This window comes from Branchiostoma floridae, chromosome 17, assembly GCF_000003815.2.
Source record: "Branchiostoma floridae strain S238N-H82 chromosome 17, Bfl_VNyyK, whole genome shotgun sequence".
Classification (NCBI taxonomy): domain Eukaryota; kingdom Metazoa; phylum Chordata; class Leptocardii; order Amphioxiformes; family Branchiostomatidae; genus Branchiostoma; species Branchiostoma floridae.
Window position 1 is genome coordinate 12,418,676 of NC_049995.1, and position 13,193 is coordinate 12,431,868.

The window sequence follows — 13,193 nt, forward strand, 5'->3', positions numbered from 1 at the left end:
TAAATAAAATCTTATATTATTTAGCATATCTTTCATAATTATATATGCATAAATTATGCTAATTTGATGACGTCATCAGCCCAAAATCCAAGATGGCGGACCGTATGGCCAGATCAAGAATAACAAGCTAATTATCCCTGAAAATTTGTAACTACCTGGTATTTTTTCATCAAAAACCATCTAAATAAATGAAAAGAGTCTATTTTTATTGCCCTTTGTGATTATTTGTTGCAAAAAAAGTATTTTTCAAAATTCAAGGTGGTGGATATAATATGGCGGAGCCCAACTGGTATCTTAGATGTGCATGACGTCATTTTATGACGTCATTTTGACGTCATTGATGTTGCTATTGGCAACGCAAGTCGTAATAAACATTATCATTCCGTTATCTGCACTTGTTGTTACATTTTTGTAGAATAACTTGAAGTTTTCTGAGAATACCCTTTTTTCATGGGTCCGGCCAATATAATCAAATTGATGACGTCATAATTACGTCATCTTACGTCAACGTAACGTCAAACGTCAAAAACTTGTCAGATATTATGTCGATATCATGTCCTAAAAATTTGGTGGCCCTACGGCACGTCGTTTCAGAGTTATAGGACTTCAAAGTGGAGGGCCTCAAAAGCCCCCCCCCCCCGGTCCAGGGATGACCAAAAAAGCCCGGTCTGAATAGGGTTAAAGTTACGTTCAACACGTGTCATTGTATTTTGTCTAACTTCTTTCACAACATTAAAGGACAGTATGAATGACCAGTAGAAAAAGTCATGATCACTTTCATTATCAAACGTCAATGAAACGATATTTCAAAAAGTTGGATAATGAAGTTTGTGTAAGCAGAATACGAGAATCTTATGTCCGAATGGAACTATGATATCCTCCCATAAGAGAGAACAGGGGGGTCGGGGCTGTCCTAACCTGACTAAAATCGCGCTCCTAGCGGTTGGCCCTACAGTTGCCGCCACCTAGAGGAGGGGGTCATTAACCCCAGCCAGCGAGAGATGCTTAGATACATCCTTAGTGTCCGGACCGGTGTCAAGTCAGATTTTGCTCCTGTTAAATATTTACTCTGACACTTTGCATGGCTCATAGGGACACTCCATCGATACTTAAAAGATGCTAAAATGTGGTTTTAGGTCCCAGTGTATTTGAATATTTAAACCTAACATATACAACCCGTACGCTAACCGTTAACCCAAATAGCACAAATTTGAAAAAGCAGACATTTGGCGCCACACCACCATAAAGATCCTTCCACCATGCTTCTCGAGTTATCCCATCCTGCACAAACTAACAATTAAACACGCCCACAAATGCAAACTCTTAACGATGGTAACAGGTGTCTAACGGCAGGAACAAAGTCCACTGCACCGAGGAAAAATATCCCCCTTTAATTTTTTTATCGCTTAATTAAAAAATATAGGAGCAACTTTGTCCTACGAAACATGCGGAAACACAAAGTTGAGCGGCAAGTCAATCTGGTCAAAGGTTACATAATCCTTATTTGGTAATGGCGTGCGGTGATTGGTCAGAGTACAACAGGTTGCCCTGCTCTGATTGGCTGACGAAGTTACCTCCGCGAAAAGGTTTCGGTATGACGTCACACGCCTGAAAGACACAAAACCACACCGGTGGCACTGCTTGAGAGAAGTTTGACTTCTGCGGTTTCTAATATGATTCATAGGACGCAGAGGAATGTTAAAGTGACCACAACGGCTCCATGGATAATATAGGAAAGATGGAACGACCTGAGATGAGACTGTTTACAAGTTGCTGGCGGTAAACAAGGCGAGAAAAGGTATATGCAAGAAGGAACTAAGGTGTCATTCTTTGCTTTCATTTTCAAAATTGCACACGAAAATCTTGCTCGCCATTGCTTTTAATATTTATATAACATCTGCTGGAAGTTTCATGTAAACACATTATCTTTGTAGAAAGTTATGATTTGTCAAATGGACAGAAAGAGGTGTTTGCTACTGCTAGTAGTTAGTATGCAATGATGTCAATCAAAGAAAGAACAAAGAACTTGTAATGATGAATGTTGAGTTGCTTTCATTTTCAAAATTGCACACAGAAACTTGTTTACTCTATTGTCATTGATATATACATCAATATTATAGCTGCTGGTCTGGGAAGTTTGCACATGTAAACGCATTATGTTTGCATAAAGTTATTTTTGTCATTGTACAGCAAGTTGTCATCATTTGAGGTCTACTGGTGTGCTTTCAATAGCATATTACAGTAACATTCCAGAATAGTTTGCAAGCAAGTTTTCCTAATCAACAAGATATAGTGTAGTTTTTTCAAAATGTTTTTTTTTACCCTTTTGGCATTTTTGAGGGCTACTGGTGTTTGATATTAGTGTTATTGTCAAAGAGTGTATGAATGTCAATCAAAGAAACAATAGATACTAGGGATATGTTGAGTTCTTTCATTTTAGCTTGACAATGAATGGGAAACCACAAAGTAATAGGCAAACACAGTAAACTATAGTAAGACCAGACACTATTTCCTGTTGTTGGTCACAAGTGAAACCACAGGTGATGCATTCCAGAGCTGTGTGGGCGGACCTGTCAGGGACATTGTTGTGGTGCAGGGGCAAATATGCTACAGGTATGTACATAGAGGGACTATGAAATAGCCTGTGTTTACACAATCTTTGTTGTGTGGGGTAATGGTCAAATATGCTACAAGTATGTACAGACAGGGAATTTCATCTCCAGGCAGATCTATTGGTAGCATAAGGAGAGTTTAGCTGACCATTAAGGAGTGTTCTGAGCCACCAGTGGCTCCTTGGCCAGCTTGAAGGAGACTCCTACAGCTACAGAAGTTGAACACTCCTTGGCCAGTTAAACTCCTTATGCCACCAGTAGATCTGCCTGGAGATGAAGGGAATTATGAGATAGCCTGTGTTAACATAATCTTTGTTTGTTGTGGGGTTTGTGTGGTGTAATGGTATCTGTGGAGAGGTACTACGAAATAAGCCTGCTCATGTCAAAGGTGATTAGGCCTCTGAGATATAAACAACATGTCTGGACATTGTTATGTAAACTAAAGGATGGCCCTGATATCAGAAACTGTACTTAAGAAAAACATGAACATCCAATGACTTTCAGCAAACATCCATGTTTTATCCCTGTTCTGCAGTTTTGCTGCTTATCATTCTACCAGTGGTACTGACTCAGGAAACCATTCCAGTGTTGGAGGGTGGCTCCATCAGCCTTCCCTGTGAACTCTCTTGTGATGACCAAAATTGTCTGTTGTGGACCTACAAGGGACCAGATGATGCGAGTTTCCAGATCGGCAGCTGTTCAGGGGAGTGTGGAAGTTGTAGCACAGACTGTCCACTTACTTGGGCAGGTTAGTATTTGTCTGACCCTTGCCTCTTCCCTCATGACCTCAATGAAAAGCGACCTGCAGGCCGATTTAAGCTTTCATGAATAGATAAAGATTCAAACAAACAAAGTATGTTGTTAGGACCTGGGGCATAGGTGTTGTGTTTCTCAACATGGTCCTGAAAAAAATAAGGTTCAAAGGTGGAGATTTTTCTTTCTTGAAGTATTTTTGAGGTATTTTTTTTTGTGTGTGACTGTGAGTCTGTGTGCGTGTGTGATTGCACGAGTGTATGGCCTGAGGGCTATAGACACAGAGATGGGAACTACCCTGTACACCGAAAGGTGCAGGAAGATAAATCATGACAGATGTATTATATTTTTCATACTACAGAGCCATGTTCGGAGCAAGCAGCAATCTATTTCCAGGACACAAGAAGGTCATGTTCAGCAATCTACCAATGTCAGGTCTATGAAGGAAGCACCCAGCCGTATGGGGTCCAGCTGGATGTGTACTGTAAGTGTATTTTACTCTCTTAATTTTGTTAAACAATAAGTATACAAATTACATGTATATCTTTGCAAAAATAAATCTGCAAAAAATTATTTAAGCATTACAGTATTCACTGCAACCCAATGCAGTTATGTAGTTTTTTCAGAGCATGCTAATTGGTAGTGACAGTATCCAACACCTATAACGTTAGAATGGTTTGAGATTGTCAAGTTATGTGTATAATGAAAATTAAGGACCACAGAAAGAGTAGATGCAAAAATAAACCAGTAGGCAATACAGAACAGCTACACTATAGCACTGTAAAACATTACATAAATTGAATGTACAGCATTGTGACATGCTGCAATACGCCAGGCTCTTAACAACCATTGGATGCTACATCCAAGTCTAAAAGTAGTGCCACTTCCCCTTAATCCTGCCACTGTAATATTAATATTTATATATAAACTGCAGATGCGCACTAACAAGAGCAAATTGTAACCCCTCCTCCCCCCCTATTTCCAGATCCCCCAGAAAGTGTGCAAATCCAGAGCGAGCACACTTCTACCGACATTTATGTCAACATCAGTGACCAACTGAATCTCGACTGCACAGTGGGCGAATCCAACCCTTCCCCGACCGTATCATGGTTCAAGGATGGAGAGTTGTTGCTTGAAGGAGACTCGATGTTTGTGATTGAACAAGTTGGGGAAACAGATCTTGGGGTGTACGTGTGCAAAGCAACAAGTGATTCACCAAGTTTGGATGTAAATTGGAGAGTGTCTAGTGACCCTGTCACGGGGTATATGCATGCAGACAGTAAGTTGATTACTTCTTTCTAGTCTGATAGTGATACAGTGATGGATGTATGCATATACAGGGCACAAACCAAACACTCAATTTTCTATAATCTAACTTTAGATAAGGATATTAGATTAATCAGATAACATAATCTTCCCTACATTGGCCCAAGCATTATGACAAACAACTACAGTAACTGTATTAAGTGGACTTGTCAGCTATAAAACTTTTCTTTCCATGTAAGTCCCTTGAGTGCTTTTGACAATCATAGAAACAGTTCTTTGTTGGACTTAAAACAGTGAACAAACTTGCATGTATATGTCTATCTATCTATCTATCTATCTACCTATATATCTATCTATTAAAGCACAAACTAAAAGTTGTTCTGACTTAATACAGCCCATATGACGACAACAGACACAGCCACGTCCCACATAGATACAACTCCACATGTTACAACCGAAAAGACAACAACAACAATCACAACAACAAAGATGGCAGGTACAGCTGATTCGGAAGCAAGCGCTCAAGAAAACGGCTCACCAAAGGATCACCAAGTGTTGACCATAGGCGTTGTGTTAAGTGCATTTGGAGGGCTAATTTTCTTGGCATCAGCTGTAGTGACAACCTGGGTTTGCAAGAGGAGAAAGACAACAACATCAGAAGGTATATATCTCTAAACAGATATCTGAATGATGTGCACTTTGCATTAGAGCTAGAATAGGACATCCTCACACTCAGGGTTGACATCGCGGCAAAGCCTAACGATTCACCCCTGACAAATCAGCCAGGGTATTTGGGTATTTGGGGCGCCCTGCTTATGAATATTAATGAGCTTGCCTGATTTGTCGCGGGCCAATCAGCGACCGGATTGCAAGTTTCGAACAAACAGCGTACGGCGCGGCGTGTACAAAGATCTGTATTTCTTTGCGTGATGGTAATGTTTTTTTTTATCGTATGCTAGGTCGGTACATATATACGGTGATGCCGTGGTTACCCTATACCCACAGAACCGACAAATGTTAAATTTGGTACCTGATAAAGACGTCTGGACGCTGAAAGAACGTTACGCCGGTACTGTTATCTTGCTCTTGAATATTAATGAGTCGCCTTATATGGCGCCTTTCCGAGCTTCCGACAACAAGAAGCCAAATACCCAAATACCCTGGCTGATTTGTCAGGGGTGATATCGTTAGGCTTTGCCGCGATGTCAACCCTGAGTGTGAGGGTGGAATAGGATTGATATCAGGCTAGTTTCATCAATTGTGATTTTAACTTAAGATACATGTACCTGCAATGTCATGTTGAAAAATGTTTATTTTTTTATTTCGCATTATGTCCTTATTTTTTACCACTATTGGTTCCATTAATGGACTAAAAGGAAATGCATATGACAAAATTAATGTTGTTTTGTGTTTTTAGAGAATGGAGGAGATGATAGTGCACCACGTCAAGAGGTAAATGATTTGGTGCTTTTTGTTGTTGTTGCAAATCTTAAAAAAGTATTCCATATCATTGAGATCAACAATGTAATACCCTGCTAGAATTATGCCTGTCAGGATGGATTAATTGTAAAGATTACTGATAGCTCAAACATTATAAAATATTAAGTACTGATAAATTCTACATGTACATGCACTGAATTATACTCTGCTTCAAGCTTTTACAGTGTTATCACACATTTACTGTATAGATTTTAAAACATTTCTAAAGATAACTTGCAATAATAGAATATTTTTTCAATAGACATCTTTGCCAATCTTGCTGCCAGAGTTCAACATCCAGACTTTTGAAACAGGTGGGTTTTTATTTAGCTCAATATCTCACTACTATAAAATGTAACTATATAGTGCATTAAATGCACAATTGGAAATAAGAATTGACATGTTAACCACTTTCACTTGCAATTGGGTTAGTGGACCTGTCCAAACCTGACAAAACTCGCTTGTTGCGCTTGAAGGTAATTTACAGGTTTGCAAACAAACGCAAACAAACAAATAGGCCTGATACATGACTCATCCTTACCATCCAATCCAGGCTCTACAAGTGATGTTGATTGCCCCCCTTCTGCTGTTGGACTCCCAGTACAAGTCTCCTCCATCTGTCCGTACGAACCAGAACAAAACTCAAGACTTCCGATAATGGTCTCACTGAAGATGACCACCCCACAACAAAGAGTCGGCCAACACGAAAACCCGGCATTCAACCGAGGGGACAGATCACAGACTCGACCTAAGATGGCGGCCCCTAACAACACTCTACCAAAGGTCGCAGGCCCTGACAACACTCTACCAATTGTCACAGCACTTGACAACACTCCTGACAGAGTTCTACATCATGATAAAGAAACGCCCCCGAAAGAAAAGCCACGAGCTTCAGACAACACTCCGGACAGGGTTTTACATCTTAAGGAAGAAACGTCACCGGAAATAATTCCAAGAGCTTCCCAGGTTGCAAACAAGAGATGCAACTGTAAGTCAGCACTCAGTTCAACATCCCCAGACAAAGCCACGCGCCCGAAAGCCCTCGCGACCGCCAGACAGAGAGAGGATGTGAGGAGATCGGTAAGCCTGGATGAGTCCACTCACTCTGAACCTCACTCTCTGTGCTCCAACCTGCCAGATTCAGTCAGCTGTCCTGGCCTCGATGAGATGATAAGCGGAAAAAGTGTCACCAGAAAAGAGCCGCAGGCTCCTAGAGTTTCAACTCCAAGAGAGGGAAGGTGTGAAGAAAGGCGGTTGCCAAGTGATCACCATGACAACACAGGACGGAAAGCACAGCCTGGATTATTTGGAAGTATGGAGACGATAACTGAAGACACTGCACACATTGTGAAGAAGAAAACGCCGGTTGGAAACCAAAATGGAAGGACGAGTCTGAATGTGGAAGCTCTGAGCTTAGGTGGAAACAAGGTACGTTATGTTCAGTTCTGTCGTATGTAGTCAGGGGTAACTGTCGTGAAGGTTTAGTCTCTTGCATGCGGTCTTTTACATTACCCCTACCAACATGTTGATAGGGCTAAAAGTATTAAAACTGCATGATAAGACTAGTCGCCTACACAACAGTCGCCCGCAGCTATGTATGCAGCTAACATTGTAGTTTAGATGTTCCAAACTGGTGTGTTACACCTTAAGGTGGTTTACTAATAGTATGCATCCAAATAATCAAACAAGTTTTGACATCATGTGAACTGTCAATGTCATACAAAATAAAGTACATAGATAATAAAGTGAGTATTCATCTGACATCCCCTATATATCATATCTCATCATTTCTACAGGTGGCCACCACAATAGTGCAGATGATAAAGAAACAGCTGGTTGACAAGACACATTTTGACCTCCCATATTCCAAGTTCTCCGCCTTGTGCCTAAGGCTCTACAATACTGGCAGCAACTGGAAAATCCTGGCTGGAAAACTTGGTGGGTTGAGAATGAGAGCCCCAAACTTTAATTTTTTGGGGGCTGTATCTAACCATAGGATTTAAGGACACGTAGTTTAGAATGTCATCGACATAAACATCAACAAGAATACTTGTAGTACATGCTCATGAAAGTATAATGAACAATGACATATATAAACTAGAATGTACAATGGATTACTGACCAATCAACAAATAAAATCAACTACTTTTAATCAACTACGAGGTACTACAATGTACATGCAGGTATACAGTGTAGAATGATGTATCTGACCTATCTTATGTCCATACAAATATATTGTGTGTAGTGTAATGAAAGATCTATTACATGTATTATATACCCAACAGGACTCACGGTTGAAGACGTCTTGCTGATTGACAACTGCAGCGCCCAACACGGCCTGCTCGCTGCGGAAATTGTCCTGCGACACTGGCAGAGAACAGCTGGTCAGGATGGCACAGCTCCCTGTAACCTGCACAACCTACAGGGCATTCTGGTAGACATGGGGAGGGAAGATCTGGTGGAAATGTTAACAAACTAAATTCTAAAAATTTCATACACACCTTTCACAGTTTCCATTAGCTGCTAGGAGATATGGGCAAGCCTGATGAAGTCCAGCCTTGTAAGCTTTGGGGAGGAAAGATCTAGTGGAAATGTTAACCAACTAAATCTTTAAAACTTTGCACCTTTTCACAGATCCCATGGCCTACTCAGTAGTCTTGGTAGGTGCACTTTCAGAATCCACACTGCAAAATGGGCCATCCTGTGCTGGCTAACAACTGACACAGAGTCATGTGCAGGGCTGTTTCCAGTTGCCCCACTAAGTTAGCTTGTTGTGACAAAAATTTCACCCCATCCATCCCCCAAAATTGGAACTTCACTACATGAAAATATATGTCCAGCAGTTCTAGAAAGAAAAATTAGAATCTACCAAAACTATGTATTAACATTGGCTCCTAAACTTGAAATAAAACAAATCTTCCCTGTTCCTTAACAACAATTTAACCATTAATTGTTCCTTCCAAGGCCAGCGGTAGAGAAACTGCCAATACAGTAGTCCATGCCCATTGACCTCAAAAAGCTAGAATGAGGTTTTAACATCTTGCCAAGTTCAAAGAAAAGCAAACCACTGCCTACAAAATTATCATATTCTTATGTATACGTTTTAGACAATCAGAATGAATCACATTTTAGAGGTGTATCAAAATAGGAATTATATAACGTTTAAAGACTCTAGTTTAAAAAAAAACAATTATTCAGATCACTCTAGTAGGTTTGTAAGTAGGGAAAAGGGTAATTTGTATGTAGGAAAACGGGTAATTTGCATCACATTATGATATTTCATGCAGGGTGAGAAAAGGAAATTATACTACATGTAACAAATTTGACAATCAGACTTTTAACAATCTATGTATATATTGTGAAGTATCAAATTCTATGCAGACAATTCATTTTGTAAATACACCTTTGGGAAAATACTTACATGAAGCTCACATGCCAAGCTGGAATGAATGTGTATATTATGATTACAAGTAGCTTGGTACCCATCCTTTTTTTACTTCATGTCTTATATTAGTTTCCTTTTTGAGCTCAGTTCTCTGCTTATGTAGCAGTCTGTCTGGCTAGCAGGGAAACGATCAGCATAGCAAACTGGGCCAGGGTGGGTACCATGCTAATATATAGTGTGCACAAGTGCAAAATGTACAGAGGACATTGGTATAATTAATGTGCAAAATGTAGAAAACAAGGAAATCATTACAGCGGTGAATACTCTATGCAAGTCAGACAACAAGAAACCTCCTCAAATCCAGAATGTCACACAGAATAAAGTTTATTCAAAACTTGTACAAACATTATCACTCTTCTGAATTTTTCATTTGATATCCCTTTCTTCATATCAATATTACCTTAATAAGTGTGTTTTCACCTAGTAAGAATAAGTCTCCAGAATGAAATAATCCTTTCTGTAATTATTCTGTTTACATTTCTGGTCTATCACTCTACATGCACACAATACAAAATAAAGAAGGCTTCACCCTTGCCAATAAATTATAATGATGGCAATTAAACTCCATACAGGCTAGTATATGTTCATCTGTATATTGTAAATATCTGGTATGCGACAATGTGCCACACATACAAACAATGCAGATGAGGAATGAACTACATTTTGTATCTTTTACACTTTAAAGTTAAAACTGGATTAAAGCTAAACAATATTTACCGATGAACATTCCCAGTACATACAAAATACATTCTACAAGAAAAAAAATGAATGCCCAACAGGCTCCAGCCATGGCCAAAACCACGATGGTCAAATGTATACAATTGAAGTGTTTTTGTTGGACTTGAAAAAGGAATGTACTACATGTAAAATATAATAAATATGTACAAAGCCATACTTTAATTTCTTGCTCAGCAAATTTCCCATCAATTTATGAAAGATGACATTGATGATTTGGAACAGTGCAGTCTATATTTCATACATGAATTTCTACAAAATAAGTCTCAAATTTCACTTCATGTAGAAAAGACTAAGAATCCGTATCTTCTCTTTCCTCCTGCAGACTCTGTTGTTTGGCCCTTTCCTTCTCCTCTTCCTGCTGTCTGACCATTCGCAGGTAGTCTCGAACAACTATCTTCTTTGGGATCACATCTAGTGGGGGTTTGGAGAATGGAAAATTCTTAGTTGAGAAGCACCACAATATTGTAGCATTTTTAGTCTGTTTCTAGCATTGTATAGAGTCTCATACGTAGTGAAATTTCTACTATAATTGTAGCCAGGGCTGTGTACCTAAAAACCCGTACCTGTACCATACCTAAAAAATTGTTTAGGTACAGGTCCGGACCTAAACATCTGTGTACCTGTACTTAAACAAACTAAATCACTATTAAACACTACTTTTTAAGACTGCTGGACAAGTAAATCCCGAATCAACAATGACAATGGTGATAATCTTGCAGTTGAAACTTAAGAAAACTTGCAAAGAAATTGTTTTGAGATTCAAATATGTAATTGCCCATACAAAGATGACAATTTATCACTAGAAAAGACAGTTAGCTACATGTTTAACTTACATGTATTTGGTTAAACTTTTTTAGGTACAGGTGCAGGTCCAGACCTGTACCTAAACCCGTGTACCTGTACCAGTACCTGTACCTGAAAATTTGGTTAGGTACACAGCCCCAATTGTAGCTCAACCTTCAGTCAGCCAGGGCCAAGGTAGCTAGTTTGGTGTAAAATATATGAATAGTTATAGGCTTGGCTGAAGAGGGTAAAGTGCAATTTCATGCAAGGCTCAAAATTGGTTTCACAAAAATTTTCATAGCTGCTCTGGCAGAGTACGGGTAAGAGCCTTGAAGCTTTCATTTTATGGCAAACTCACTCTTCTCTCTAAGGGTGCTCTTTTACATGTATGTACGCTGCCTGTGGTTTGGCACTTGATGCTGAAGCATAATTTCCCTCATAATACAGGGCTACCAGCTTTTTGTCACCATCCGAAATGATGAATGCGATCTCTTATTACTTGTCCAAGCTCTGGCTGACCTTGGCATCGAATCCACATGGCCGAACACAAAAGAATCTTATTCATGATTCAATTGATTGATCATGAATCATACGGCAAAGCAAATGAGTTGCTAAACCACTTATGCAAAAGGATTTGTTATTTCGAGGTTAAAGAAACCTTCTTAAAGTAACCTCCTTGGTATTTACCATATAGTGATATTACAAAATACACATTTCACCTGCAAGAAATTGCAGATTGTCTGCATCATTGACCACTTCTGCCAGGTCCCCATATGCCAGGGTGTCTGTTGTCTCAGGGTCCTGCTTAAAGGCCTCCGTAGCCAAGTGCTGGATAAACAACTCCTGCAAGAAAAGATACAGAAAGTAGAAGTGGAAGATAAAATGGGATTTTTGAACAGACCATTCAAGTCTTAGGAGGTTTTGTCCTCCAGAACTTATGGACAAAGAAATCTTAAGTATATACGTTACATATCATATATTACTTTACATTCAAAGTACTTTAGGGGATTTATTCTGTGGTAGACAGACTATGTTCTTCGCATGTTCTTCACATGTAACGTAGTGAAGTACGACTGTCACAGTTATGTTTCGAGAAAAAATTTAGAATGTTGCACATGCCCCCCTCCCACTATTAATACAGCGTGCACCGGCTAACTCAACAGTCTTAAAATTCATTACTAGAAGTTAAAGACCCTACCGTCGCCCTGGCAACCAGGTAGACTGACTCCTGCCCGATATTTGAATTTCTGCCGAGCTCCGCATGATGGTTTTTATTCTAGCGAGCGGCAAAACCACGGATTTGTTCTTTGTTTCGCTTTTTTCCGCCATTTTCTTTTTCTCTGAGGGGTCAACTAGGGGTCAACTAGGGGTCAACAACAAAAATATATTTTCTCAAAATTTATTCACTTATTAGAAATAAAGTATATATTTAATCATAAGTGCTATCTTTGATCTTTTCATAGATTTTTAATCATTTTGCACTGCCCTTGCAATTCTTAAATGACTTTTAAAAAGTATGTTAACCTTTGACCTCAACCTTTCCCGCCAAATATATTTGCACCGCTTCGTACTTCCGGGTTTGGAGATTGTCATGATAAACAACAATTTCGTACTACTTTGGTCAATTTGGTCGGGCCCATCACATTCAGTTCGTACAGATGTTTCTATAATACTAAAGGGGTATATATTCGGTTCGTTAGGAGTGTTTAAAGGGGCAGAACTCGTCGTCGAAACCAGAGCAGTGGTATCGACACTACGTAGTTTCGGTTGATGATGTCATACTGGCCTGGGTGATTCCCCGCTAACGATAGGTTGTATATCGCGTTGTGCATAAAAACTCCCCATGACTCATGGACTTCACGCGCTTGTGCCGGGAATTTCCATGTTAGCTAGACGTCTGGACGGCACGAGATTCATTTGTGACCGTTGGGAGCGACTGAATCAGACGTGCGACGGTGTCTTCTGGGCCAGAACGGCCTGAGATCTTCTAAAACTTTGTCCGGGCCCCTCCTTGCGTGTCAAGCTGATCATCGCCCCTGAGGAGAATTTCGGAGTCCTTAGCAGAAGACAGCGATATAATTTCCTCCTAGATAAGACTGGTTTCGAAAGTGTTGTGC

General features: G+C 39.8%; 4 protein-coding genes and 1 long non-coding RNA gene across 5 annotated transcripts in view; 4 read left to right on the forward strand and 1 right to left on the reverse strand.

Annotated features, from left to right (window-relative positions):
- The first annotated feature begins 2,373 nt into the window (after window positions 1-2,373).
- LOC118404275 lies at window positions 2,374-4,310 on the forward strand. Its single transcript, XM_035803340.1, has 4 exons — window positions 2,374-2,613; window positions 3,148-3,360; window positions 3,727-3,849; window positions 4,300-4,310. Exons 1-4 carry the CDS (start codon window positions 2,544-2,546, stop codon window positions 4,308-4,310), a joined length of 417 nt encoding a protein of 138 aa, XP_035659233.1. The 5' UTR covers window positions 2,374-2,543.
- Window positions 4,311-4,356: 46 nt separating this feature from the next.
- On the forward strand, window positions 4,357-5,087 carry LOC118405002. Its single transcript, XR_004829834.1, has 2 exons — window positions 4,357-4,644; window positions 5,026-5,087. It is a non-coding gene; the product is annotated as an uncharacterized LOC118405002 (long non-coding RNA).
- A 973-nt stretch (window positions 5,088-6,060) lies between these two features.
- LOC118404559 lies at window positions 6,061-9,369 on the forward strand. The gene is made up of 5 exons (XM_035803714.1): window positions 6,061-6,083; window positions 6,373-6,424; window positions 6,664-7,538; window positions 7,907-8,048; window positions 8,396-9,369. Exons 3-5 carry the CDS (start codon window positions 6,768-6,770, stop codon window positions 8,587-8,589), a joined length of 1,107 nt encoding a protein of 368 aa, XP_035659607.1. The 5' UTR covers window positions 6,061-6,083; window positions 6,373-6,424; window positions 6,664-6,767; the 3' UTR covers window positions 8,590-9,369.
- A 485-nt stretch (window positions 9,370-9,854) lies between these two features.
- Window positions 9,855-12,420, reverse strand: LOC118404560 (chromatin accessibility complex protein 1-like). Its single transcript, XM_035803715.1, is given in 4 exon segments — window positions 9,855-10,704; window positions 11,796-11,919; window positions 12,275-12,315; window positions 12,318-12,420. Coding segments are annotated over 4 exon segments (375 nt in total). The 5' UTR covers window positions 12,406-12,420; the 3' UTR covers window positions 9,855-10,582.
- A 190-nt stretch (window positions 12,421-12,610) lies between these two features.
- LOC118404558 overlaps window positions 12,611-13,193 on the forward strand; it is a gene marked incomplete in the record, with an annotated part of 19,922 nt that continues 19,339 nt past the window's right edge. Inside the window, 1 exon segment of the mRNA XM_035803713.1 lies at window positions 12,611-13,189.

What these genes read in the sequence shown, in the direction of transcription:
- LOC118404275 (XM_035803340.1), top strand. Translation starts at nt 2,544, where the DNA reads ATGCATTCCAGAGCTGTGTGGGCGGACCTGTCAGGGACATTGTTGTGG. An exon ending in CAGGGGCAAATATGCTACAG is followed by an intron (nt 2,614 to 3,147) that starts GTATGTACATAG and finishes CCTGTTCTGCAG; the next exon opens with TTTTGCTGCTTATCATTCTA. An exon ending in CTGTCCACTTACTTGGGCAG is followed by an intron (nt 3,361 to 3,726) that starts GTTAGTATTTGT and finishes TTCATACTACAG; the next exon opens with AGCCATGTTCGGAGCAAGCA.
- LOC118404559 (XM_035803714.1), top strand. Translation starts at nt 6,768, where the DNA reads ATGGTCTCACTGAAGATGACCACCCCACAACAAAGAGTCGGCCAACAC. An exon ending in TGAGCTTAGGTGGAAACAAG is followed by an intron (nt 7,539 to 7,906) that starts GTACGTTATGTT and finishes TCATTTCTACAG; the next exon opens with GTGGCCACCACAATAGTGCA. An exon ending in AATCCTGGCTGGAAAACTTG is followed by an intron (nt 8,049 to 8,395) that starts GTGGGTTGAGAA and finishes TATACCCAACAG; the next exon opens with GACTCACGGTTGAAGACGTC.